The sequence below is a fragment of the Orbicella faveolata genome, unplaced genomic scaffold, assembly GCF_042242905.1.
Source record: "Orbicella faveolata isolate gen_17 unplaced genomic scaffold, um_ofav_v1 contig_46, whole genome shotgun sequence".
Lineage (NCBI taxonomy): Eukaryota > Metazoa > Cnidaria > Anthozoa > Scleractinia > Merulinidae > Orbicella > Orbicella faveolata.
The window spans coordinates 24,642,501-24,668,497 of record NW_028301576.1 but is presented as its reverse complement, the minus strand read 5'-3'; the positions used below and the strand labels follow the sequence as shown (position 1 = coordinate 24,668,497).

Below are 25,997 nucleotides of genomic sequence, written 5' to 3'. Positions count from 1 at the left end.
ATGTTTAACTTTTAATTAAAAACTGATGAAAGATATATTAGCACTAGGTCTTCCCTTCATCAAAACGAAACTAAGTTACAATCATTTATTGTAATTTCACAAGACATCTATAAACTGGCAAAGAGATGTACGTCAAGGATACTATTTTTCATATTCTCGCTGGCAGAGTACTTTTTCCGTGTTTACATAGCCTCATATAAACACGAAGAGGTTGGGAGAGTTCGAGAGAGTTTCTCAAAGCCAAGACACAGTCGAGGGTTTGCACAACTTTCAAGAATTCTCCCAGCTCCGCCAGTGTTTAGATGAGGCCATGTAAACAAGGAAAAAGTACTCTATTGCTTTTATCGTAAAATATTTCTCAAAAACAAGCACGAATCTAAAACGTCACAACCATGTTTACAAACTCTCATATAAACACACCTATCGACCAATGAGAACGCGCGTAGTGTCTCAGTTATTTTATAAAATTACCTCTTCGGCGACGATGGACTTGTAGTTTTTTTGTAACATAACTTGATTTGGTGAGGCATACACCTTAAAGCCGAGTGTAAAGTCACGCTGTCAAAAAGTTTTGCTGTTCTGCTTTTATTAGGGATCCTAGATAACAGAGTTGATTTGCATCAGATTCCGTATCCTGTTCGGTCCGTTATGTAAACACAGATATATTAAAGTGCACCTAACCCCCAAAATTTTTTTCGCTAAAACGAATCTACTTGTTATTTGAAATAGTTCTGCGAAAAAATTTTTGGATTCCGTTAAATCCTCGATTTTCTGTGCCCTGACGAAATCTCGAAAATAGCTCCAAAACACCGCCATTTTGTTTCACGACCGAGTTTGAGGAAAATGGGTCCAGCGGCTCTTGTGACGTCTACCCAGGAAGGTTGGATATCTCACGTCCTCTCATTTCCTTCAGGATGGTGCAATACACATTCGAAAAGTGCGCAGAAACGCCTTCCAGAGGTGCTATCGGCTGTTGCAGCAATATTCCAGATTTAAAGAAAGATATACTGTACAATTTACTGACGATGATCGGCTAATGGGGCAACAAAGACGTAAACGATGGTTGATTTTGTCGAACCGAAACAAGCGAACTGAATCTGTGAGAACCATTGAAGAACTCTCACTGGAATTTGTTCCACAGACTTTCGAACGCTATTTTCATAAATTTTCTGCTTAAAGCTAACCAGCAATTTGTAGAAATACTACCGACAACCTATATCTTCCAATCCCGCAGTATTTATAACATAAACGGAAAGGTTGTGCGATCCGATCATGATCAAGAAGCGTTATACTGATATGTAATCGCAACTGATCGCAACTGTACGCCGCTAACCAACACTTATTTCTCTTTCGATTTAGATGAAAGTCGAAGATTAATCCTTTAGAATTACATGATAACAAAATTGTTAGACGCACAGAGTTTTTCGAAGGTTTGGAAATCAGCAGTGCGACAAAGATTCTGTGCAATAGCGTCGAAAATATGACCGCGTATCATTATCTGCGGACCGCTTAGGGAACACATCCTTTTCGCTTATCTGACGAATTTTGCTGCAAACTTTGAGAACAATTTACATTGGTTATTTGGAGTTACGACTTAAAACGTGTGACAATTTGAAATCGGTAATTGTATGAAATGTTTCCTTCCGCCTTGCTTCCCGCAGCTTCAAAAATACAGGTCCAAACAATACGATTTTCAATCGATCGAAGCCAATGTTTTGGAGGTCATCAAGTCTCGAAAACTGCAACACGTACGTCGCTCTTATAAACATGAAGCATTCAACTGAAAGTAAAACACAAGCTGGATTTAACAGAACAATCACACCTTGACAAAATACATTCTCGCTAAGGACAAATGTACACGGGCTATAAACACGCGTGGGAATCTTTAGTTGACGAAATTACCATCCAAAGCAGTCCTTGAGTTTTCTTTCCTGCTTTTCGTTTGCCTGCTCCTCCACTTCGTATCTAGCTTTCCATTCCTAATATACAAGCAGCTCGTCCGCAAAGACGTCTTCCCCGTCGTCGCTTGAAATATTGTAAATTGCTCTCAAAGCTCTAAGCAGTGAGTTCACAGTTGTCGAACGTGCTCGATCGAAGTTTATTTCGGGGTCTTCCGAATCGAAACTTAATTCTGACTCCAGTGACGAAAAAGAAATGATTCTGAGACAAAACGTGGACGTTTTAGTCCCAAAATACATCGGAACGATTAGTTTTGTGTTCCATTTCCTCGAGCAAATACAGAGAGTTGACTGAGGCGCCATTGTGTTTGGTTCCTGGGTAGACGTCATCAGTTACCGCCGCCCCAGACTCCCTAAAACGCGGTCGTGAAACACTTCAAGCGCGACTTTGAAAGGGCATAGAAAATCGAGGATTCAACCAAATTCAAAAATTTCTTCGCCCAAATGCTTCAAATAAAGTCTAGATTCGTTTTAGCGAAAAAAAAATTTTGGGGTTAGGTGCACTTTAACATGTACGACAACCCTTAGCCTGTGAAACTGACATCAGAGGTAATTACGATTAGGTTGGAATTTTTAGAAACTGATTTGTCCGCTTACTAGCTCTGACTAAACAACGTCACAGGCAATCTCTCATTATTCTAACCTGGTACTCAGTCTTTCCGTCAAGCTTCTATATTTGTTTTTCTTTTTGGTTGTATCAACTCAAGTACGGGAACTGTTTGCACCAGACAAAGGAACACACCTATCTTAGGAAATTTGCTATGAACTCTTCTGGTAATCAACTAAAATATTTCGGTTTTCTTTGAGCTAGGGATTTGAACACCATAGAAGCCCTGGCCATGTTGAAACAGCATAGTTCGGACGGTTCTATTATCCATCTTGTGACAACAAACTATTATCATTTAATTATAGTCATGAGCTGGACAAACAAGTTCAAAGCATGACCTTCGTATCCAGATCACACTTAACCAGAGATCGAAAAACTCTCTTGCTTTCCTCCTTCTACTATACCTAATAGGTTAACATAATATGCAGATGAAGCCAAATCTAAAACCGGAGTTCCTGGACCGGGTTTTTTAAAGCCTGGTTAAGCTAACCCAGAATAAGTGAGAATTTTGATTTGAGATTTTTTTTTACTCGGCGGTGAGGTTTTCTGGCTATGTTGTTTGGCCTTCTGAGTTTCAATAATTTCAAACTACACAAAACATAAGTAGTGAAAAACATTTTTATACAAGAAAAAATTATACGTCGGTTAACTTTTAATCCTGGGTCAGCGTTAACTGGCTCAGTTCTGAACAACCCGGCCCTGATTACAGTAAGTTAACCTGGATTGAGCCCGCGATCCAATCGAAAAGGCGGTACTTGGTCAGTGGTTAACGTAAAAAACTCGTGACCTCAATAAGCTCTAAACTTGAGGCTGCAATATGGTCACGTGGCACTGGCCAGCGGATACCTTGTTTTGACAGGTGCCAATTGACTATAAAATTGATGTTCAATATCAAAGATGTGCGCTGTTAACGAGGGCCGCATGTCCTATTAAGGACGGTGCCTACTAAATACAAAGGTTTTTGCGCAGGGTTAGGACCACGCCGAAAAAGTAGATCTTTGCAAGGGCCATTGGAATCCACAAAGAAAAATTGGGTAGCCACGCATTTTTTCCAGATAATCAGCCTTGAATCTCTTCTAAAAAAAGAAGGAAAGGATATTTCTTCACAAGTTTCCTTCGAAATCTCCTTTACAAACAGAAAAGCAAACACATTTATAAAGGTCTTAAAACTACATGGTAAATGATAACATAAAAACCATTTTTGGTATGTTTTTAATAACAAAATCGTTGCAACAGCGCTTTTAGCGTCTCTGACAGCCTTCCTCTGGTTCAGCCAAAATACAGTCTAAATACCTTTTGGTCACAACCAGAAACTAATCACGTGTTGAATAGGCTTGCCACTTCCATTTCATAACATAAAATGTGGGGTAACCACGCGTTATAGTTATTGATCTATTTTTGAAAACTTTTATGGTGCCCGTTACATTTTTTCCTGTCACCTCCCCAGTAAGTAAAACATTTACGTATTTCGCACTTGTTTTGCGCGCGCACTACGCCATCTGCAGGTACTTGTTTACAGTTGGATTGCAGTATAATTTTCGCCAGATACCAGCTAGTTTTTCAGCTGGAAGACGTTAACAGTTAGTGGTTGGTGATATGCTGCTATTTTGGTGTTCCTGGTTTGAGTACGGGTTTATTAAACTTGATTTGGTCACAGTAGGAAAATTTTGCTTTCTTTTAGTCGTGTACTTGGTAGCGTAGTTGATGGCGTTAATGTCAACCCTAGCGCGCGCGTGGCACTTAAACCATGCCTTGCGTGATGCGCAGAAAATATGCGCACTAACAAAAGTAGGCACCGTCTTTAAATGCTCAAGTTGTCTATTCACCAAGAAGTGGGAATTCCTAGTTTCTACCTGCAAAAAATTTACATAAACTAATCCCTCAAATACTTTTTAACTTTGAGAAAGGTGTAGGTTCTCATTCAAAAAGGAAAGAAGACTAAAATCCATTACAATTCTGTCATCGTACTATCCCTTGCTTTTTATTATCTCTAGTCAGGGTAGGGTACTAGAGACCGGCTATGGAGCTGACTGGACCACGTTGAATAAATAATTTTAGAATAATTTCCTACTTTGATTCTTCGAAGAAGTCCTTCTTCCTTTCCTATATTTATCTTTTCAAGTGTGAATGGGAACAGTGATATTTTTTCTGTTTAAATTTACCCTTACTGCTGTTAGCATCACCGCCGAATCTGCTGCTGTCTATGAACTATTATTGACAAAAATATGCAGAAAAAGGGTAAAAGTTTTCCTACAAGCAACGAAGAAGAGCTGGGACTAGGAAATCCCGAGAATACGCGAAGAGGATGTACTTGAAAATACAAAGAAGGCCACGAAATTTGGCCTGAAAGTTTTTAAAGGTAAGAAAAGACTTACCGAAGTTCGTTTGTAAATAATTTTAATTTTTTTTTGTTGTCCCCAATTAGTTGTGAAAACTAAATACATTGACACATTAATAAAGCTTTTACTTACTTTACTTTACTTTACTTTACTTTACTTTACTTTACTTTACTTTACTTTACTTTACCTTCGAGCAGTTTCAGGACACGTCCTTGGTAATCACAGATTTCAGCGGTCAGTGTAAAAACGCAGTCAGTGGACTGCAAACTGCAGACCGGGAGTAAAATGCAGATTAAGGGTAAAATGACGACTACAGACTTTTTAACTATATATCGTATTATTTTCATTATCGAGGGCTGACCGTAAACAGGATTATTCAGCGAACTAATCGTAGTGAATGTCTGCACTCCGGTTAGCCCGAATTGCACTCCGGTTAGATTTAATATCATTCTGATTAGCCTGAATATCACTCAGGTTAACCTAAATGATACTCCGGTTAGCCTGTTTGCGGTTAGCTCTTAACGATAGAAACGGTAACACGATTCAGTTAAAAAGTCTACAGTCTGCATTTCACCCGGGTCTGCAGTCCGAGTTTTACACTGACCGCAGAATATTGATCTCGAGCTTCGCAGCTTGGTAAATACTACGCTACCATTCACCTCGATTTCAAAGAATAATTGTTTAATATATTTGGCCTGTGTGAAGCTTAGAATAGGGCTGGGGAATTTTAAAGGTGTACTTGCCCGTGTTTGATCTATAGCGATCGCGTTTCTTTCTCTTCAGCTGAGAACGACAAAAACTATTGGTGTACTCTAACCCGATGTAAACCTTTGTGTCACGGGTTATCATGTGAGCAGCCGCAACCTTTGTCTCTCTCCTCAATGAAACGGGAGGCAAAGGAGAGAATCGAGGTTGCAAGCCGAGGAAATTTGGTTATGACGTCACCATCCGAGCTAGCTTCAGTACCGACTGTGAGAGTCTCAAGGTAACCCCAACGGGAGAGGTACCATCTTTTTTTGGCGGGAAATCGCGCGTACGTGATACTACGCTTTTAGCAGCCCGCGTTTTTCTGGCGGAAAATAAACATCGCCTTAATAATTTTGAAAGAGAGAGTTTTTTTAAGCGAAATGATTGTTCCCGAAAAGGGAGGTTTTTCATTTTAGAAAAGAAAACTCATTTCTATCAATTTGCCAACAAACGATAGCGGAGTTGATATCAAGTTTACAAGTGAGGGTTTAACTGAAGCAGAGCGTGAAAGAGAACGGCAGAAAGCTATAATTAACCTGCAGCACTTTTCCACGGGTGGCGGGTGACGGGTGACGGGTGATCAAAATACAAACCACTCAACCATTACTAAAAGTAAAAATCGCTTTAATAACAAGTTACTGTGGAAGAACATTACCCACATTGACAATATCCAGATGTCAAAGATGATTTCGATTAAAAAAAGCATTACAAATCTATTGATTGACTAAGAATTATCGAGTACATTACAAAATGTATAGATCAAAAACTATTCAAATATCACGTGGTTAACAAAGAAACTTCATAGCATGGTAACATTTCATTGGCGAGACTTAAGCCCGGCAGAGGGTTTTACTCAAATCGGATGTTTCACGTCAGGTAATAGTAAAATAACATATAAGCACTTTCGGTGCTCCGCTGGCGCGCTTCGCACGCTGGAGTTCCACTATAAACCTTACATCACTCTTTGCGAAGAAAGAGCTTTCATGTGAAATCGTTGTGGATCTGAATGTAGCTATTTTTTCTAAACTTTTCCTCTGTTTACAATATACTTGGCAAACATCGTGTGTCAGTACCATTCACGCCAAAACTTTAGACACGTGTATGCTGCAAACAATAGTTAACACTCAATTTTAGCGTCTCGATAGGAAGATCATACATTTCTAAAAACTGTGGGAAACGTACCGTGCAAAAAGGGACGATAAGAATATGAAATCTATAAGATTAAAAAACTCATTTTCTTGTAGAAAACGTTTTGAAAACTAAATTATTCCACACAAGTAACCATTGCATGGTTAACAACACCCCATACTAGTAAATTTCATTACATAACTGTATTTTACATGAAAACTTATTATACTCTCTGGGAAACAAGCACTGTTCCTGATCAGAATCTTAACCCTTAGAGTAGACTGAGCCCGCATTTGGATGTCGAAGGGGTTGCTACGCGACGTGACGTCTCTTAGTGGTCTGAAGCAGTTGCGACAACATTCCAGTACTCGTTCTATTTTGTTATTGGTCAACAAGAATCTGAAACCATATGGATACGTCACTTGTATCCCCGACAAAGAGCGGTTATTATTTGAGTTTCTTAAAACCTAAAGTAAAGAAATTTAATTGGCCTATCACAAGTAACTAACAAAATGAACTAATGAGTAATCGGACCAAGTACAGGTGACGGAAGCCAAGCACAGAAAAACGCGCGTCACCAAGGTCAAGTTTTCCGGGTTCTTTTTGTATTTTTCTCGGTTAATGGCTTATCTTCCCAGTAGTTTTCGTAAAAACAGAATCGAGTGATTTGTTTAAGTAAGTGTTTGTCCTGAAAATGACATCTCTACAAACACAAATTCTACATTTGAAACATACTTGTAACACGGTCTAACTCAGACAAGACTAATTTATTTTTTCCACAAAACGGCAGTGTCGTTGATTAGGAGTACGGGCTGTGTGCATGCCTTGACCACACCACACCTCCATGTGTTGGTTGCATTAATCCAGTTTAGAGACATCCTTGCTCAAAGGGTCCAGAAATGGCTCCTCCTCCTTGCGAGAACCATCCGAGTCTAAAAACCAACAAGGGGAATTAGGCATTCAACCGTTTAGTGGCTTAAAAGGAATACTCCTGTCAAAGAGGCTCAACAAGCTAGTAGCATATGACAGGAGTGTACCGGGAGGAGAACATGAACGAGCAAAACGTTGCTTTCTTGCCAAAGGTGCTCGAGAGGCTAAGGGCAAACCAAACTGAGCAGTATGGGTACTTCGTACGTACATTATACGCCAGTGTTAGAATATTTTTAAATGCCAGGAACATAGTGCATACTTACGTGCTGCGAAGTCACAGCCCAAAATTTACACTTTGGCAAGACAAAACCTTAACTGTTAAACTCATACCTGTCATGAGAATCTTATTCAACTGGCAACTTGAAAAGCAAAGTCTGACGTCAGAAGTCTAACAATTAACAGAGGTTATCAGAGCGGGAAGAGGCTTTGGCCTCGAGGTCCTTGCGAGAATCAATTTAAAGCTGAAAGATTTTGTTGTAAGTGGGTGCAGCGGAAATTGCTCAAAAAAAATTTGACGCGTGCTCCTGTTGACCACCTGATGTAACAAGCTGACCTTTTAAAAGACGTGAATTACAATAACATTAGCCAATTGGAAAGTCCAAACGGAGACCGCGTCCACTTAACGGAGGTCCAAAAAAACTACATATGTCAAGCGAATTTCGCGAATTAATAGAGGATGACAACTTAACAAAGGGCCGCTTAATAGAGCTGTGACTGTATAGGCGGATTCATGCTGACGTCATTGTTTACATTTTTGCTCATTTGCATTCGGCTTTGCGAACAGAAGAAAACATGTTGGATATGAATTGTCTCCTGGCAGCTAAAGAGCTAGTGAAACTTAATGCATGGTGAAATTTTTAGCTCTTTGAGCGTAATATTCAAGGAGTTAATGTCTTTCAAAAACTGCAAAATTTCTGGGTGGCAAAAGCGCTAATGAGCTCATACAATCTTTGTGAAATTTTGAGTTTTTAAACCCGTGTTGCACAAAAGGTATTCACTGCATCAGGCTCATATTCACTGGCAGAGTTAATCGTACTATGACCTTTCAATATTCAGAACTTAATTTTTATAGCTCTATCAGAAATTGAATTGCTTATGCTAATGAGGAAAATATTGTAAACAAGGATTCCCCTACACGGTGATTACAATAAACTCCGGGATGGATTTCCGGCATACTAAATACGATTTCCTGTATATAACTGCATACTAATGAGCGGGGCTTTTACACAGTAGAGAGGGTGTACCCCCCTTTAGCACAATAGACTTGCCCCAACTTGCCCGCTCATAGTCAATCACAATCTATTATGTTTAAAGCGCGCCCTCCCTTAAGCCCGTTAAGTTGGTTAATTGCTATTCGTCTGCTGAAAACCTTTTCTTGAGTTCGCTGTTTGGAGAAAATTATGTTACTTTATTAGTCTTATCATGGCTTGTTTGAGCTTTATGATTGTGTATCAGTCGAAGACTGTTTTGTTCGAAATAAAACCAATTAGCGTGACCAGTACGATAAAACATTAGCGTGTAATTTATAACCTTCATTTTGTAGTTATATTCCATAAACTTCAGCCATCAAGCGTTCTTCTGCAGTGCCGAGTAGGAACTATCAATAGCTGAATCATGATTTTCGCTGTTTTAGCCATTAATTATACTAAACGAAAGCTCCTGCGAGCAACAAAATCAGGACAGCAATTTCCAACAAGAAAGGTCGATTGTGGGATAAAGGACCGTTGGAGCAAAGCATAGTTAGTGAAGGGGCAAGGGAATCAGTGAAACTTTCATCAAAAACAATTTCTTTTACTTTACCTTCTCGTGGGCTGTTGGCTGATGATCCAGATGGCCCCTCTGCTTTCACATTATCTGAATCCTATGTAAAATAAGAAACAAAAATAAACCAACGTAGATCTTCCTCTGACAGTTCAATTTCCTATCTTTGAACTTGAAAATGGTGTTATGGCGCCTCCAAAACGTCGTTCGTTCTTATCGCTAATTTTTACTTGCTTGTGCATTACAAAACGTTTGCTTATATAAATTATCTTTGTTGTCAATATCATTACTTGAGAAGAGCTGCCCCATCAGTTACTCGCTGGAAATCCTTGTAAAACACGTATACTGCACAATTAGAAAAAAAAACAAAAAAAAAAAACATCGCACAAAAAATGTTCTCTAGCGTGTGGAAAGAAATTACTTTAGCTGAGAAATATATTAATCAATCAGTGAGACGAGCTACTTAAAACAAAATTCCGATTTCTTGAAACAGGGGTCGTCAAACCTATGTCCTTCCACACACCGGTCGAATGCTTTAATTACAACTGAGCTACAGAAGACTTGTATCAGGCCATACAACTAGGATTAATTCTATGATGAGTGAGTTCGGGTGGGAAACATTTTCGGTAAAGATTAAGCTTGGAAAAAAACGTTCCACATAATTTCAGTCACCGACAAGACTGATCCTTACAAATCAAGTCAAGGAGGTTTGTTACCTTTGAAAACTAGTTCTACCACAATCTTCCTATAGCTCAGTGGTTGACTAAGGTCCCGTGTACACTACGGCTGAGGAATTTAAAAACGGAGTTTTCACTCGGAAACGCATCAAATGTTTTCCGTCCACACTACGTGGGATGCCTTTAAAAACGCAGCAATCACTGGTCAATTTTGGAATTTTTCCGTGACACCATCGTTTTCCAAAAGCCCCGTTTTCCTGACGGATTAGTGTGGACGGTAGACCTAACCGTAGAAATGAAGCTCCGTTTTCAAATTTCTCCGACGTAGCGTGGACGCCGCCTAAGAGTATCTGACGAGAAGGCGGAAGCTGATAGGTTCGACTGCTGCAGGGGGAACTCAGACGTTTTCCCCAGTAGGCTGTGTCACTGTCTTCTTAACATAAATCTTCTCAAATCATGTTCTCTTTTGAAATGCTTATGGATATATTTAAATGGGGTCAGGGAACTGTGTACATTACAAATAAAAGGTGCCTATCTACTCCACTTGCTTTGTTACTGTAATGACTTTTCTAGAACGCTGCAATTTTTACTGAAAACCATGCAGTTAAAGCCATTACAGAGTAATATCAATACTATTTACCCTGGCACTCACTTTGATGCTTGATGTATCATCGCCACACACTGCACTGGTTGGCTGGCTCAGCAACTCTTTTAATTGGTCGGGCACCTCTTTGAGACTGGCAGACAACTTCTCATTTTCCGTAAGTAACTCTTTGTTCTTTGCCTTCAACTCTTTGTTCTCTGCGCGCAACTCTTTGTTTACTTCACGCAGCTCTTTGCTTTCTGCATTCCATTCTTTACGCAACTCATTGTTCTCTGCGCGCAACTCCTTGTTTTCTTCACGCCACCCTTTCCTTTCTGTATCCAAATCTTTACGCAACTCTGTGTTCTCAGCAAGCAACTCTTTCCTTTCTGCATCCCATGATTTACGCAGCTCTTTGTTTTTTGTAGACAACTCTTCGTTTTTTGAACGCAAACTGTCGTTTCTCTTTCGCAAATCATCATTTTCTATACACAGATCGTCAATCTGCGCACGAATCTCTTCATTTTGCTGAAACATTTGATCAGAATTTTACCCATCAGTTTAAATTGGAACTGCAGCACGTCACATGCCTATGGAAACTGTACCGTTTCACTATTAAAACATGATCGGCCCTTGCTTGGAAACTAAGAACTTATGTGAACAATACACAAACATGTTTAGCAAAAACATTTTTCTTATTTATAAACATAATACTGTAAAAATGTTTCCAAGTTGCATTTCCTTTTTGAAGCAACTGTTTATATTAAAAGAAAATGAGAAATATTATTCAGAAAAATTGCTAAAGTTCTTGAATAAACCTGTAAACCAGGGGGCTTTCCACCACTGAGCTACACCACTCTTGCTCCCCAGAGGCAATAACCTGTTTGGGTTGCACTGAGAATCGCAATCTCTGCCTGATCCAGTTTGAAAGTATGTGATATAGCAAAACCTGACTGGCTGACAATAAAAAATGTGTACTCTGCATAAGCTGAAAAAATAAACCTCAGTCAGCGGTCACGATTCCTAGTGATGACCGAAAGGACTACTGCTATGGCCTCTGGGGACATGAATTTGAACTGCAGGAAACCCGTGGTAGTGAATATTCTACCAAGCTTAACATAATATACCGGTACCCTTCTTTCGTTAATACAATTGCTGTTTGCACTACTGTGGTTACCATACCTGTTCTGTCTTCTTTATATCATTCCGCAGCTAAAATGACAGAAAAGAAGAAAAGTTATAAAAATAACTAACCTAATCTGACCAACGCATCAGCTAATTTGCAGACCTAAACATAGCTTCAACATAACTTTGACCTCAGTACGATTCTTCCAAAAATCCAGATGTTCCATCCTCATTAATATATTGGTATTACATTCAACTTCTATATTGATGGAATCAGCCAATAGGGTGACCTTTGTATGTGTCGGTAACAAATTAAAAATTGCAGTAGAATGCATCCCAAGCCACACAGATTTCCAAACGTTTCCAGGGCCAGTAACCCACTCCCCACAAAAAAAGAGGGGGTTATCCACCATGACGGTCTTCCCGACATGGCTGCCTTAGTGATGTGCCTACTTTTCGATTTCCTCCTGCAACTGTATTCTAACTTGAAAACCCTGATACCAAAATTTTCGGAAATTCTCGACAGGGAATTTCCGTTGGATTTGATTTTCCATCCGGAATTTCCGTTTAACGACGTTCACGCCCATTATTACTGCACTCGTTATTCATGTCGCAACGTCACGCCACGTCATACATCAAGCGTGCGCGCTAGGGTGCGCTAACCTCGCCTGCTATTTACCCTTTTAAATGGTTGCTGATCCCCTAATTTCCTTTCATACATTACTTCCCTTACTGATTTTCTCCATTTTAAGCCAAAAAAAAAGGGAGAGACTGAGAAGATACAAATATTCGGCCTTTTCTGCCCTAGTGTGAGCGACGTTTTCTTCGAACTTGGATGGGCAAGGCTAATATATATTCTTTTTCAAGGCCTAGCACTCTACCTCAAGGATAACAAACTGGGACATTTTCCAAAGCTTGGCATAGACATTTAAATTTGAGTGATTATTGCTTCTCAGTGACACAGCTTTCAACGAATTTTTTTGTTTATTCAAAGAGACATGTATAGGTCTGACGGGGTGGACGGGGGGGGGGGGGTCTGAGTTTCTCACTATCTTCCCCTGTGGAGCTACGTCAAAAGACGGAAACTCAACACACTGCTCTTGTGGCTGAGGGAGGCAGCACTTATGTCGTCTGTGAGAACTTCTACTTATCAACAGTTATCTTAGTTTAAAGACCAGAAGCCTGATAATGACTTATGGGAAACACTTTCTGCTATTTTGATGATAAATACCACATTGGGACATAACTAATTGTAATCAGCATCCAAAACAGTACCTCTGCATTACCGTCCTTCAGGATAGAGATCACTTCCTGATCACGCTGTTGAAGAAACAAGGACACTGTTTGCAGGGATAACTTGCAGGTTATGCATCAGTCAATTCCGGCAATGCTCATCTTCCTCACCTCAGTACCTGCAACTCGTGTTTACACTATTTAAGAAACAGAAAACACCTACCGTGTTTCTATCGAGTTTTAGTACAAATCCACTATTGTTCTATCACGAATGCCGTTCTCTGATTGGCTACGCTACTCACTTTCTATTCTGTAATAGATAGTGAGCAGCGTAACAGTGTACCCTTGTTAACAAAATGACGGCTGCTTCTTGCATTTTCGAAATGTCTGTGAAGAGGATTTAGATTAAGTTTTGAACGACTAGTAGATTTATACTAAAACAATTAGATTATTCGCTCTCGATTTCTATCGCGCGATAGTTGACGAAGGCGCAGCCCCAGTCAACTATCATGCCATAGAAATCTCGAGAATCTCGAGCTCATAATCTAATTGTTTAACAGAAGCACGAGTGGAAGCTTGGAAGAACGACGAATGCTATGGGAACACGAGTCGCAGGCGAGTGTGTCCACGGCTTTTTCAAGTTCTCCCAAACTTTTACGAGTGTTTCTATAACTCGATAGAAACACGCAGAACATGTCTTCTATTTCTTTTAAAAAACACCACGACGAAAAAAAGGAAAACAGCTTGTTAACTTTGATTATCAAAGTGTAAATTCTCATTGCTCGTGCCAGCGTTACGTCAACAACTCGTGTTAGTTCTGTGTTTCCATCGAACACGATTTTTAACCAATCAGCGCGCATATTTTCTTGGGACTGTTTTCTAATGTTGGTTATTGGCTGTACCGTACCTCAGGCATTTGACGGCATTCTATTTTTGAACTCTAAGAATGCAGGTTGTTTTCAATAATTATGTTCATCAGCTAAGACCAGAAATTTGCAGCCAAGCACATGTACATTTAGCTCTCTGGAGGTCATAATGAGAGGAGAGATCTACGGGAAGATAGGTTACTACAAGAATAATGAGAAGTACCCAGGGGTTGGCAAAACTAGCGAAGGAAAAATGGGTATTGTTGAGATTCCCTGGCACATTAATCCTTTTTCATGATTAGTGCTCCCCTCAAGAGGTAAATGATAAATCTACCACTTAACCTGACTACTGAACGTAATGCCATTAATTCTGCCAATGTTGTCTTCATATAATCCTTTTGAGAAAATCATGTAAAAGAAGTGCATCTGTCTAGTCTGCCAAAAACAATCAGTTCCCCACCAGTCTCCTCTCCTTATTGTTAAATTACATTTTCTTACAGCTCTACATGTGAATTTCTAGTCATGTAACAATCCTTCCAGCTTCCTGCATTTACATCCTGCTTCACAGGTCAACACATATCTATGCACATACCTCAGATTGCTGCTTTAGCTGAGTATTTTCATCTTTAACTTCTTCATACAGCTAAAAGGGAAAAAAAAAATAGTTTTTATTAAAACAAAAATGAAAGTAAAAACAAAGTTATAATTATCTCCTATCAGGAGGAATAAAATTCTCTATAAGAAACAATTAAATTGGAAGGTGCATAGGTATAAGTCTGCTGTAAATATTCCACATACTTTCCTTACATGGTTTAAAGTTTTTAGTTGTCACCATTTTTTTTGTTTTTCGCCAATAATATAACTTTCTATTAGACTTGACGATTGGCTCATGACTAGGTACATGTATGTATAGTCTGAGACACATATATATGACTGAAAAGATCTTGTGGTAATTAGGCATATAAATACAAGGATGCTGCCAAAGGAATTTTTTGAAGGAGCCCTTTGCACTCCTTATATCAAAACTTAGGAGCCTAAATTATAATATTAGGAGCCCAGCCTAAAGGTTGCCGGGCTAGATCCTTTAAGGGGGGGGGGGGGGGGGGGATTGGGCAAAAACTGATTGATATGTAAGTCTAGGTTAGGGGTCCACTGCCTCTTCCCCATCTACACACATTTCTTGCATGTTGTTTTCTTGATGGCTTCCATTCTGCGCCATTGTGTGATATAGTGTATTTTCCATTGGTCTCTGTTTTCAAATATGGTTGTCACGGCACTGCTTTGACCTTCACTACAATACACGTATGCCTGCCTCTATGGGGCTATCCTGTTTCACCATTGTCTAGGTGCTGTCACACTGTTCTCGTGTTTAGCGTCTTGCACTTCATCATTGGTTTTTAATTTATTAACAGTTTGAATGTAATGGTAGCTGAGATGCAAAACAAGAGAACCGCATGACAGCACCTAGAAAATGGTGAAACGCGATAGCCACATAGAAGCAGGCATATTGTAGTAATGATTGAAGCAATGTCACGACACTCATAACTTAAAAAAGAGATCAACGGAAAATACATAACATCACACAATTGTAGCACAGAATGAAAGCTATCAAGAAGATAACAGGCAAGTTTATATGTTTTTTCCAGCAATTTATTTGTTTTTAGATTACATAATATGAGCATAATTATACAGTTCACAAATAAGTGTGTGGGTTCCATGTGGCTCATTTTCAACTCCAGAACTACTCTTTGGAGCATGTCTGGATCTAACACGATATCTGAAATGATTTTGTCAAAATATTTTTTGCAATATATTTTAATTAATGTATTTTAATTCAATAGTATACAAGACCCCACAGGCTTTGTAGCTTTAATTCTTATCATGTTAAAATAAAAGTTTTATGTTATGTTATGTTACATGCCAATGTGGGCTCCTTGAACAAAAACTTAGTCACCCGCAATCGTAACTTAGTTGCCTCAGGCGACTGGGCACTCGTGAGGCAGAAGCCTTGAGATGTTAGCGCACGGTACCAGTCTTTTCCAACTACATTGCCCAATGAAGCAATGCTAGATGTTGTTTTGTTGATACATGGACTGCAAAACAGAGAACTGAATGACTGTGCAATTGCTATTTTGCTGAGAAAGATCACTATACATTGCGCTAAAATGTTAGTATTGGAAAAAAAAATAGAGAAAACTAAACTACCGGTATGTACATTACAAAGTAAAGATAACATTTACAAATTAACAAAGGATGAAAAATACTTACAACATTAACAATATATCTAATAGTTACAAATTAAAAAAGTTTTTAAAAACTGTCTTTTTAAAAAAGGCTCAAAGTATTGATTTCTTTGATTTCCTTTGGCAAGTTATTATATGTCTTAACATACATTACATAATGACAAAAAAATAGTCCTCTGCTACCCTAACGCCTTTCACATCTTTCACATGTTCAAACTTTTGGTGTTGTTCATTTGCATTTTTTATTGCATTGTAGTTCTGATATAATAGTATCCATAAATCCATAAAAATAAAAGGTTGCTTCTTAAAAGGTTTACCTTCTGCCAGTTTTGTAAGGTATAGTCATCAGGGTACACAGTCTGATCATCATTTGTCAGAGATGCTCCATCCTTGTTCTCAGCTCCGGCAGAAGAAAACATTTGTGGCTTATTTCCATAACCTCTCACAATAAGACATGGACCATCTTGGCTATGTACAGCAGAATCTGATAAATAAAATAGAAATTATATGAGATTGATTTTCATATGCCAGTGACACATGCAAAGTCAAGAAAAAATATGAAGTTGTCTCAGCAGCAATTGATCTTATGACCCTCTGATGTGGCCAGTTGGATTTATCTGGTTCTGCCAATGAGTGAGCATCAAGTGTTGAAAGAAATGACTGTGTACATGTATGTTGAAAATAAAATTAAAAAAGTTGGGTACTTTAAGTTATTAATATACTGTAAGATTTTCACAGTGTACTGGAAATACATATTAAGTAGCTACAACTGCAGTGTATCATAAAATCCCTTTTAAGGGTTTACTTTTCTTGTTTGCATTACGATATAACCTACATGCACCATGCTTGAGAGGAAAACACTGACTGTGAAAAGGGCTACTGTAAAAGTAGTGGAAACGGGGTATTAGGGAATAAGTTAATTGTGCTTTTGTGAGTAATGTGATAAAAAACAGGAAACAGGAACCTCTCTCCACCGAATCCAGAAAAAAAAATGTAAAGCAAAATTCCTCTCCTCACATTATGTGGGATTATGGGTTCAATACCTGTCTGACCTACAGACAATGCTTGCTCTTCAACATCAGATGATGCTTCCTCTTCAACATCAGATGATGCTGGGTAATACAGTTGCACTTTACCTATGAAAATTCAATTTTAAAAGTGAATAGTAAACGAAAAACATTATAAATAGCACAGCTATACAGTACCCTCTTTTCTCAGAGTGGCTTACATTGAAACCCTTCTACCTCAAACAAGAAGTAATTTTCCTCAGATTTTGTCCTTTACCAGAAAATAACCCTATTACTGTACCATTAACTAGGTTGCCTAGTGATACCACAAACTATATTCAATAAAAAAGTTGTGAACTGTAGAATTCGAAAAAAAATCTCCACCATTTTGGATGTGCCTTTCTTGAGAAGAAAGACACTAGTAAGCAGAAAACAATTGGCAAATTAACTGGATATCATAAACCTAACCACTAACAATTAAGTCCTACACAGTGGTAACTAGCGACCATCATTCTCTAAGAGTTTGTCAGGGTTTTCCTGAACTCTTTCTGGTTATCTTTTTATAGACACACAAAGTTACAGTATCAGATAATTTGCCACCACTGTTGCATTCCCTGCCCTCACAAGAGAAAGATCGATGATATACAAACTCCCTGAGACCCTGTTGTTTCTTGGTGCTCAATGAACAGTCTGACTTAACTTTATGGAACCCAATCAAGTGATTGGTGTTCGATTACGTTCAATTGAATTTGATAAATCAAGTGATTTGGTTCCATTTGTAACATCGGGCAGAATAGTCACTTCCAACTTATTCGGTCTTAATCAATCGTCAAGAAATTACATGTTGTAAATCCTCTTTTAATACATGTAATTATCCTGTAGAACAAGACACTCATAGTTTAAGCTGAACAGGGATATGGTGAGTGTTGCATCGTTTCCCTAGAAGTAAGCTTACATATAAACATACAAAATACAGGCTGTCGATAAAACCCGGAACATGGAACATTCTGGAACATCAAAAAATTATAATGATTAGGAGAAAAATATGTAAAATTAAATAAAGAAATAACCAAAAAAGATAACTAAAGCAAAAAATAATGATGAAAAAAATAAATAAACTGGTGTTCCCAGCCCAGTATAAATGTCCCTTCATGTTTATGTTCAGTGCAGGCAATAAAATGTGATAACTTGTCTTTGAGCGTGTTTAAATGATGGTTTGAGTGTCAGAAAAATAAACCTTTCCTTTCCTTTAAGTTGCCCCTTGCACAGGATCTGAAGGTTTGCGATGCAAGTAAATTTATGGTGTAGAGCTGTGATAAGTGAATAAAGATGATGAATTTTAAGCTCGGTAATAAAATGTAAAGTGAACTGATCAACATGACACGAGTGTGGGAAGAAAAGAAAAAATCTGAGTCCCCAACAGGAATCGAACCCATGGCCTTCTGAACAGCGGGCAGGTGCACTGTCCACTGAGAGATGTTGTAAAACAAGCAAGTTCCATCAGGCAAGTCAATCATCAGTACTCTAGTAGTTTGAATTAGTCTAGACAAGGAACTATATGCCATGTAAAACCATGGGAAATTGTGTATAATTATGCTTGTCTTTGACACAATAAATTGAATAAAGAAATCAGAAACTTATGTAGACTGTTAACAGTCCCATATTTTTCGGTCTACTTGAAGAGTTTGAACGCCACTATCTTGGTTACCTATGAAAGAAAGAAATATGGGAAGAGAAAAGAAGCCCCTACCCCGAGGACAGCTAGTCTCCCCAGTTTTCGCTCACCATGAACAAAACAAAAGCAACAAAACATGGTGGTAATCAACCTCTTCTGTAAAATAAGGGATCGTCACGTGATATAAGTGATTGCAAACAACTGGCAGGAATGGATTAGTGGGGATATTTAGCTTGTGTTTTCCCTCCCAACATTGCTACTTAAAAGGTGAAAGTTGCAAGACTTCACTCATTGCAGTCATTCACACTTTTTCCTTTTTTTTTTTTTTTTTTACAAATTCAGAGCTGGACCAGTTAATTTTTATTTATTTTTTTTTTACTTACTCGTCTTTCTACAGTAGGTTATTTGTTTATTTAATATAATATATTTTCTCACAAATATTATGATTTTTTGATGTTCCGGGATGTTCTGGAATGTTCCGGAATGTTCCGGAATGTTCCGGAATGTTCCATTTCCTGGTTTTATCGACGGCCCGAAATACACGCGTTTGGAACCAAAAACTAAGCTTAGTACAATTAAGAACTACGGAGACTCACCTGTTAATGTTTCTGGTGTAAAAAAAACTGGAGATATCAGCCCTTCCTCTGTAAAGTTTAGGATTCCAATACAAGTACATGTAGCTTTCGTTCCGTCAACTTCTAAAATCACTGCACCACGGGGACAAAGATGCGACCTTTTGGTAATAATGTCATCATAACGTCGGAAAATAGTTTTATCAACGTCATCTCGAAGTCTATACTGCAGTCGTCTTTGATCGTCTCTTTCTGTGATCAGAGTGAATCTTTCCACTGTCAATGACTCTTTCTTGCATTGGTAACTTCCCACGATAAAGCACTGTATACTTTCACAGCTTTCAGATTCCCCGCCTCCGTAGTAATATTTAGTGGGAAATGTACGTCTCTCGTCAAGTACAGATGACTTGAGGCCTACATCAGTACACAGTTTAGAAACCAATGACGGACAAACGGGAATCAACGCCAACCCAGCTGTCGGTTGATAGAAGAGTTTTGATTGGGCAACCTCTCTAAGAGAACGTTTCTTTACAGTTTTTAAATCTGAACTCCAGTACTCAAAAAAGTAATCCTCGACGCCGATGTTAACGGGCAAGTAGCTGTCGCTTGTCAACAAGCACCATTTAATCTTTTTACAGTTGAGAAAAAGCTTTGAGCCCTTCAGGTTCACGAGGCAACCAGAACCAAGGCCACGACATTCCCCTTTCTTTCTGAGGAAAATAACACCCATCAGCCCTCTATTTTCTCGTATTCTCACGTCCTCCCTCGTTGGTTGCGAAGTCGGAAATTCCATAAGCGCCATTACTCACCGAATGAACCACACGCGCATCAGGACTTCCGCGTCATTGCGCGGCCTTTGCAATCTCGTTCCCAGAGCCCTCGTCTGGGAACGAGACTGAGGCCTCTGGAGGTTACGAAACCACGTCGATCACAAAATGAATTTATATTTTACCTACGAATCTCGCGATACTCTAAAGTCATTTACTTGGTTTATCACTGTCAAAACTATCGCAAAGCTAAATCCGAAACACAGCGACAAATTTGAAATAAAATTTAAAAAATTAGCCGTAGTGGTTCACGTTCTCCAGACAACGCAAAATTTGGACATTTCACGTTAATTGGCCTTGCAGAGGACGGCACAGAAATGTACCAAGAATCATAACGCACGTGCACAGCCATTGTACTGCTCATTAATTCTTTTGCTCAGTGGCGTTCCCGTTGCCGTTGCCGTCGTGGTTTCGTAAACTCCCGAATGCCGCGCCGACAAGCTCCTTCGCAGAGCCCGCGTTACTCTTGTCCAGCGGAACGGGAAACGAAGGAAACGGAAGGAAATCGAAGGAAAAGAGAAAAAACGAGAAAAGGAAAAAGGGAAGAGGAAGGGATGAACGGCCATTTTGACGTCCCTTGGGAGCCGGCCCTGGTAGTAAACAAAATGGTTTCCTGGTCATGTTTCCGGCGTTGAAAAATCAGGTTCTCGTATGCCGCCGACCTACCTGGGACATCATGGCATGGGACACCACTACGGCATATGCGAACATTTATCGCCGAATTATAATCTGTCCCAGGCATTTACCGCCGGCTTGCCTGCGAAGTTGAGCTGAGTTCAACTTCGCAGGCAAGCCGGCGGTTGTCGGCGATTGTCGGCGATGAAAATATTTTATAAGAACATCATCTGGACCATCGACGGACGCAACGTATGACGTAACAACTCGATTTTTTCCCCACAATCCCATTCTTTACAGATGAAATGGTCGAAAATTGCGCCAATTCGATTTGCATTTCATGCCAATTTGAGTACGTCGGCGATCCATCGCAGATGCGCCGGGGAACCACTGGAACAGATCGCCGAACGTTGTCACTTGCAACCGGCGACTACGTCGCAGGTAGGTCGGCGGCATATGAGAACCAGACTTAAGTCGCAACAGAATCTTGAAAGGAGCAAAGGTATGCTGCAGGAGTAAAGAGTAAGGAGCATGCTGGTTTTCGAGTAAAGGAGGCCATTGCTACATTTGTAGTGCGTAGTCGCTGCTAGCTCTAGTCATATTGTGTTATCAGCAAATTTAAGACTACTTGGTATGCAACAAAAGTGGTGGTATAATTCGATCCATCGATAGCTTTGACAGTGGGTTTTAACCGAAACTTCGACAAAAATCATGGTCGAGGGTTTCACTCGGGAAGTTTTTTTCTTCCGCGAAGAATTATTTCAAATTTCCATATTGTCTAATTTTTTTTTATATAATTACTTTGGGAGGCATGGCTGAATGCGCTCGTCCCCGGGGCGAACGGTGCGGGTTCGAGCCCTGGCCGGCTTTTTCGCTATATGTACAAGCTTACAGTTAAATGTTAAATATGACATTAAATATTAATTAACCATAAACATCAGCAGCATATAAAATTAAAGTAAAAAGGCCCACGTGCGATAAAATTTTGGAAGTGCTTTTTTTGCAGTCGCAATCTCTTTAAGAATTTCAAGTTTTCCGGGAATGAATGATAGAAAGTTTGAAAATCTAAAACATCTCCGCGAAGACTTGTGCAGAAAATACAGTATTTGGCTATCAGTAGCTATAGACAATAATTTAGGACTTGCCAATGCTTTGTCCTATCACGTCAGCCGTAGAGTATATGGCTTATGGATAACGTTATTGTTTCATTTGTTTTTTGGTACCACCTGTCTTGAAACAGAATCCAGAAATCGACTGTTAGTGTGCAGTTTATTAGCAGGTGATGCAACGTTTGCTCTTCTGCGTTGCATAAGTCGCATATGGGGCTTTCTGCAATGCTGTCTCGATAAAGTGTAGCACGGATTGAAAATAAAGCACGCTATGAATCACTTTATTATTTTTAATTCATTTGTGACAGCAAATAGCATAAGATAAACCTTCTGCATGGTATTTTCTGTAAATCCGTGCGTAGAATTTTGGTTTCAGCAGTGGGAGGAACGAAGATTGTGTTTAAAGAGAGGAGTAAATAGAACTGGTTCTTAGGGTGTTGACTGTGGTATCGTGTGTGACGTTCCAATTCGGAATAGGGTTTTTAAGACAAGCTTTCCAATTTTTTGGGATTGCGTTAACCAGGCCATAGTATATGGTGAAAGGAACCTTCAAATTGAATTTTATTGCAAGTTCATGCCACTTCAAAAAATCCTGATTTTGGTTTAATATATCGCTTATCTTGGTAATGTCGGCGTCATACCAATTTTGATAAAAAAACAGTTTTTTTCCCACGAGAATTTTCCTGTTATTCCACAGTATATCGTTTTTAGGATTTGTTTTGGAATCAATTCCCGTTAAGATTTTGAACTCGCACCAGTAATCAAACATTTTTTTATAAAATGTGGGAAGCGCATCATCAAGGTCAAATATACTTGTTGCAAAGTAGCATTTTGTTAGGAAGGCTAGACCACCATGTTTGTGCAAGAGCTGGTTAGGAATTATTTTCCAGGAGGCTTGTGACTCGTCTTGAATTCTGTTGACCCAAGTTATTTTAAGCGCTTTTTCCATGATCTTAAAAGCAGACATTTTCAATCCGCCGTTTTTCTTTTCTCCAATTATGGTGTTTCTTTTGATTTTAGGGGGCTTCCCTGCCCAAATAAAGTTGAAAATTAGCTTATTTATTTCTTGGATGTGGTGATCTGGAACAGGGAGCACGGAAGCTGAGTAAATTAATTTAGATATCCCAAGTGTTTTGACTATGTTAATCTTTCCATAAAGAGTTAGATTTCTCCGTTGCCTCGTTTTCTCGAGGTATTTTTTCACCGAAGTTCAGTCTGTTGGCACTTTGTTGGTTGTAAGAAAAGAAGACACCAAGGGCGTAAATAGGTTCTTTTGGCCATTTAAAACCAAAAGGTTCATCTGTTCTGTCTTTCCATTTGCCTAATCGCATTGCTTCGGTTTTAGTGGTGTTCATTTCTAAACCAGAATGCCCTTTGAAATCATTTAACACCCTCAATAGACCCGTAACGGAGTCGAGGTTACGACCAAATACTGTTGTGTCGTCGGCATACTGACTTATTTTAAGCTCATGCTTGTTGACTTGGATACCTTTAATAGTGGGGTCATTTTTTATGGATCTAGAGAGGAGTTCTATGCCGAGAACAAAGAGGACGCCAGAGCACGGACAACCTTGTCTGACTCCCCGCTGTGGGGAGAAAAAAGTTGAAGCATGACCGTTATTCAGAACACAGCTGGTAACATTATTATAGAAAATTTTATCCAATTTTGAATGTCATGGCCGACGTTGAAGTGCTGAAGTGTTTCTAAGAGATAGTTCCATTCAATGGAATCGAACGCTTTTTTGAAGTCCAAGAAAATGGCAATACCTTTTTGATTTAGCTTATCTGCGTAATGTATTTAAGTCGTAGATTAGCCTTACATTTTCACCAATGTAGCGGCGTTTAACATAACCAGTTTGATCGGGGTTTATTAACGTTGGCAAGACTTTTTCAATTCTCTTGGCTATAACTTTAGTGAGAATCTTGTAGTCGACGTTCAGAAGTGATATGGGCCTTAGATTTTCCAGAATAGTTTTATCCTTGGATTTTTTTGAGATAAGCGAGATTATTCCTCGTCTTTGGCTTATAGAAAGCATTCCATGCTGAGAAGCAAAGTTGTAGCTGGCTAGCAGATCATCACAGATGTCAGGCCAAAAGAATCGGTAGAATTCGGCTGGCAGACCATCAGTGCCCGGGGTTTTGTTACTGTCGAAATCCTTGAGCGCATATTTGTGCATTCTTCTTCGTTTACTAATCCTTCACAAGATTTCTTCTCTTCTTCGCTTAGTGCGGTTACGTTTCCTGGATTAAAAAATGGCGAGTTTTAGAAAATTTCGGGATTGATATTGGTGGAGCGGTATAATGACTCATAAAACTTTTTTTCTTCTTCTAAGATCTCGAATTAATCTTCTATGTAACAGTTTTCCCCAACTTTGAGTTTTGAGACTGTTTTAATATCATGATGGCGTTTTTCTAAGCTGTAGAAATACTTTGTGTTGCGTTCTCCTTCTTCATGCCATCTCACCGGCGAATTTATTGGGGAAACCTAACAAATTGCGGGGGAGTGACCTGCGATGGACCAGCATTCCCCCGGGGGAGTGGAAACACTCCTAGCAGCTTCATGCTACAGAAACCGGGATAAGCTCCGGCATCCGCAGCTAAGAGCCAGTCGGCTCCAATGCTTCACTTTTACTTTTATTGGTTTATAAACGCAAACCATCCCTTAGTCGCCCGCCCACACCAGGATTCGAACCGCCGACCCTTCCACCCGACTTCCGATTCCCTGACTGAATCCTTGCCGCCGCGCCACCCTGTAGTAATGGATTAATTGTGAGGGAATACAGCTATTAATTCATCACAGTGCATCGGAAGGGCAAACGCTGCCTTTTGGTAAATGTTTAAGAAAAAAAAAGACAAAAAAAAAAAAAAAATAAATAAGTAAAGAGAAAAGAAAACGTTCCGGTCTCACTAAAAGTTGAACTCATAACCTACCGCTCACAAGGCACATATCTTCTCCACCGCGCCACACTAACTACCATACTGTTTGTGGACAAAATATTGAATAAATCAGTTTGTACGGAAGCGCTGGGTGGTTAAAAAGCAGGCTCTCAGTAGTACGTTTCTAGCACGAACCTCGTTTGTTATTGTACTTTTATCTTTCTAGTGACTGCCTACTCGTAAGACTACAATGCTTCAACCCAATGAATACCACGGGGAGGCGCGGTGGCCTCATGGTTAGTGTGCTCGTCTCCAGATCGAGCGGTCCGCGTTCGAGCCCTGGCGGGGGACATTGTGTTGTGTTCTTGGGCAAGACACTTTACTCTCACAGTGCCTCTCTCCCCGCAGGTGTATAAATGGGTACCGGCGAACTTAATGCTGGGGGTAACCCAGCGATGGACTAGCATCCCATCCAGGGGGGAGTAGAAATACTCCTAGTCGCTTCATGCTACAGAAACCGGGATAAGCTCCGCCCTGATGGGCCATTTGGCTCGCATGCAGACTTTACCTTTACCTACCAATGAATACCACGAGCCATAAGCCCACAAGTACGCATTGCGGATCTATTTTTGTACATGTAGCTATGTACACTGGTAATGATACTCCATAAAAATCTAAGCACTGATCCAGGAAATGACTAACCCTCACCCCTTCTTGAGTCTCAAAAAATTGAAATAGAACATAACTACTGTACATTCACACTTGGCAGAAACAGAAACCGCGGTCTTGCCGTATTGACCGAGCGATAGCGAAGTCAATACTGTAGGCCGAGGTTTGAGATTTTCCCTTAACGATCGAACGGTCGAGGTTATTAAGTGGTTTATTATATGGATTGGCTCACGAATTAAAGAAAAAAAATTATTCGAGCGGAAGTCGTCAATTTACATCCGGCGATGCGCGCGTTTACCGATTCATTCATCGTCTCAAACCCAAGGCAAAAGTACACGGTCAGTGAACTTTTTACCACTGTATTTCTTTACGGGAAAAATGATTGTCGCAGCCCTCAAAAAGGTATTTTAGTATCGTAGTACCATAACTTGATGAGGGAGTTTTTCCAA

The 25,997-nt window shown here is 39.5% G+C and overlaps 1 protein-coding gene across 1 annotated transcript; it reads right to left on the bottom strand.

The window, feature by feature from the left end:
* Nucleotides 1-6,254: 6,254 nt before the first annotated feature.
* LOC110058037 (uncharacterized) lies at nucleotides 6,255-20,316 on the bottom strand. Its single transcript, XM_089277689.1, has 9 exons — nucleotides 19,476-20,316; nucleotides 17,241-17,333; nucleotides 16,515-16,681; nucleotides 14,547-14,597; nucleotides 13,131-13,175; nucleotides 11,913-11,942; nucleotides 10,800-11,258; nucleotides 9,510-9,570; nucleotides 6,255-7,711 (listed from the first exon to the last, which is right to left on the bottom strand). The coding sequence occupies exons 1-9, from the start codon at nucleotides 20,251-20,253 to the stop codon at nucleotides 7,638-7,640; spliced, it is 1,758 nt and encodes a 585-aa protein (XP_089133815.1). The 5' UTR covers nucleotides 20,254-20,316; the 3' UTR covers nucleotides 6,255-7,637.
* Nucleotides 20,317-25,997: the final 5,681 nt, after the last annotated feature.

What these genes read in the sequence shown, in the direction of transcription:
- LOC110058037 (XM_089277689.1), bottom strand. Translation starts at nt 20,253, where the DNA reads ATGGCGCTTATGGAATTTCCGACTTCGCAACCAACGAGGGAGGACGTG. An exon ending in TACACCAGAAACATTAACAG is followed by an intron (nt 17,334 to 19,475) that starts GTGAGTCTCCGT and finishes GAATTTTCATAG; the next exon opens with GTAAAGTGCAACTGTATTAC. An exon ending in AGCCAACAGCCCACGAGAAG is followed by an intron (nt 7,712 to 9,509) that starts GTAAAGTAAAAG and finishes GTTGGTTTTTAG; the next exon opens with ACTCGGATGGTTCTCGCAAG.